This window comes from Apis dorsata, unplaced genomic scaffold (genome assembly GCF_000469605.1).
Source record: "Apis dorsata unplaced genomic scaffold, Apis dorsata 1.3 scaffold_231, whole genome shotgun sequence".
Taxonomy (NCBI): Eukaryota; Metazoa; Arthropoda; class Insecta; order Hymenoptera; family Apidae; genus Apis; species Apis dorsata.
The window spans coordinates 1,077,977-1,080,283 of record NW_006263513.1 but is presented as its reverse complement, the minus strand read 5'-3'; the positions used below and the strand labels follow the sequence as shown (position 1 = coordinate 1,080,283).

The window sequence follows — 2,307 nt, the reverse complement described above, 5'->3', positions numbered from 1 at the left end:
TATGACTTGTACTTTTTTTTTTTTTAATTCTCGCACGATTGTCTATATTCCCGAAATACTTGCGTTGAACATCTTCGAATGGACTGGTGTCTCGGTTTATCATTCCCTTCCCCACACATACGCATGCACAACAACGAAGGGCCAAGAATGATCTTGATTTTTCTTTCTCTTGCGCTACATCGCTGATTTTACCTTCACTTAGGGGGATAATACACTTGATTATCGTTTTTGGCTGGGTAACGAGGCTGCCACGAGATCCCCATTGACGTCTTTCTTTTTTTTTTTTCTTCTTTTTTTCAACATAATGCAATATTTTCCATCAATATTACAATTATCGAATAAAAGACGCGTCGTACAGTTAGTCACAAAAGTATCCAGTAGCATCCAAGAGTATAGAAATTTTGCGAAGAAGAGAACAATTGGAAATCGATATCCCATAAAATATATTTATTATTTTATTCTACAATGATAATCCGTCAATTTAAATGATCATACAGCGTGAAAAATTTCGTTGTCAAAAATTAACACAGCCGGATACTTTTACGACCAGATTCGATTTACGACTATTATTAAGATACGTTCGAAAAAAATAGGTCGAAAAATGAGATATTCTTTTAATCCATAAAATAAAATAGGGGAAAGCATATCGAGCGTTTAAGCAAGAATTATTCGATAACGAACGACAACGAATCCGCGGCAGCCTCGTCGGTTTTGGGCATCCTAGATTCGGACCGATTACGATTCATCTCTGTACTCTTTTCTGTTTCCTCGTTATATATGGTTTCCTCTCGAATTGTGACGGTATAGGAGAAGAGTTTACACGTTAACTACCTACGGTCATTACCAGTAAGAGAAGAAGAAGAAGAAGAAGAAGAAGAAGAAGAAGAAGAAGAAATAGTAGTAGAAGAAGAAGTAAGTACTAGTTGATTTGAAATGGAGGAGCAGAAAAAAGAGAGAACGTCGGGGTGATGGGTATATGGGGCCTCGATGCTCGGGTAACCGGGATAAATACTCGGCCCCCGTTCTCAAGCGCATCGATTTCTCTCTCTTTTCCCTTTCTCGGTTCGGTGTTTACATGTTTTCTCGTTTCGTTTCGTTTCGTTTCTTGCAGGGACTTTTTCCTTCGTTCCTGTCTGTTCGAACGTGAAACTTTTCTTTTCTTTTTTTTCTTTTCCTTGCGGGAAAGCAACGCTGCACTTTCGCAACTAATCTCTTTCCTTCGCATCGCAGCCTATTCTCGTGTGTGTATGTGTGTGTATGTGTGTACATTGTTCGTGTGTTCACGCAAGTTTCTGCATACAAGTATGTAAATGTTTCGTGTGCATGCGTGTGTATAACGATTGAATGATGTGTCGAGATTTGTCAATGTGTAATGATAGTGTTGGATGCGCGTGTCGGTTTTCTCTTTTCGATTATTATCTTGCGTTCTTTTTTTTTTTTTTTTTTAGCAGTACCTAATGGAATGGGGGTAGAGGCAGGCGACGCTTTGCTTGACGAAGGACCACAGAGTTTGCCAGCCATGCGTCTGTGAACATTTTCGTAACTTCCGGTCAAGAGATTCACGTGAGAAGAGGGAGTGTATACATATATACATATATATTTTTCTTTTATTTTTTTCCTCTATCTTTTTTTTTTTTTTTTTTTGCTTTTCTTTATCCGATTTCGATCTCTCTCGATTTTTCCCTTTTATTTTTTTCTTTGTATATATATACGAAGTTTTTTTTACCGGATACCAGAGCAATTAAGAGACCCGGTGAGATTCGTTGTTATACAGCGTTGGGAAAGTGTAGTGGTAGTGGCTGCAATTTTTTTTTTTTTTTTTTTTTAATTCTTCTCCCGTTGCAAAAAATATTTGGCTCAAACGAAAGGCAAAATCGCGCTTGTCTCGATGGCAGCTTCGCGATTAACGCTTCCCCAACGCTATAGTTCCCTATTGCCGGTAGAGAAAAAAAGAAAAAAAAAGAAAAAAAATCGTGACTCATCGACGCATGGAAAAGTGTTCGACCTCGAACAAACGCGAAAACTTTTCAATTGCGAGGTAAATCGTTTTCCGCAAGGATTGTACCATGGTTAACGCGTCGACAACGGATTCATTGTACTTAGCCGACGGAAAGGTGTATACTTTCCCCCTGTAAAGACGTGTACACGCGTTCGACATCTCGACACGTGACGAAACGTTTAACCGGAACAAAGGGGTCAAGATGTAAAATCGAGAATTTCATGCATCGACTAGTCACGTCCGCGTCGATTGTTATGGTACACGTCTCTTGCAAAAGATACTGGTGGAATTGAATAAAACTAGAAAAA

At 38.8% G+C, this 2,307-nt stretch overlaps 1 protein-coding gene across 20 annotated transcripts in view; it reads right to left on the bottom strand.

The window, feature by feature from the left end:
- Window positions 1-2,307, bottom strand: part of LOC102673156 (RNA-binding protein Musashi homolog Rbp6) — a 795,620-nt gene that overhangs the window by 30,699 nt on the left and 762,614 nt on the right. The window contains exon 12 of one of the 20 annotated variants that reach the window (XM_031510498.1): window positions 13-1,525. The exons of the other annotated variants lie outside the window; for them this stretch is intronic. Within the exon in view, the coding sequence (XP_031366358.1) occupies window positions 1,455-1,525 (71 nt within the window). The 3' untranslated portion in view covers window positions 13-1,454. Of the gene's footprint in view, window positions 1-12; window positions 1,526-2,307 lie in introns of those variants that run through there. 20 annotated transcript variants of the gene reach the window in all.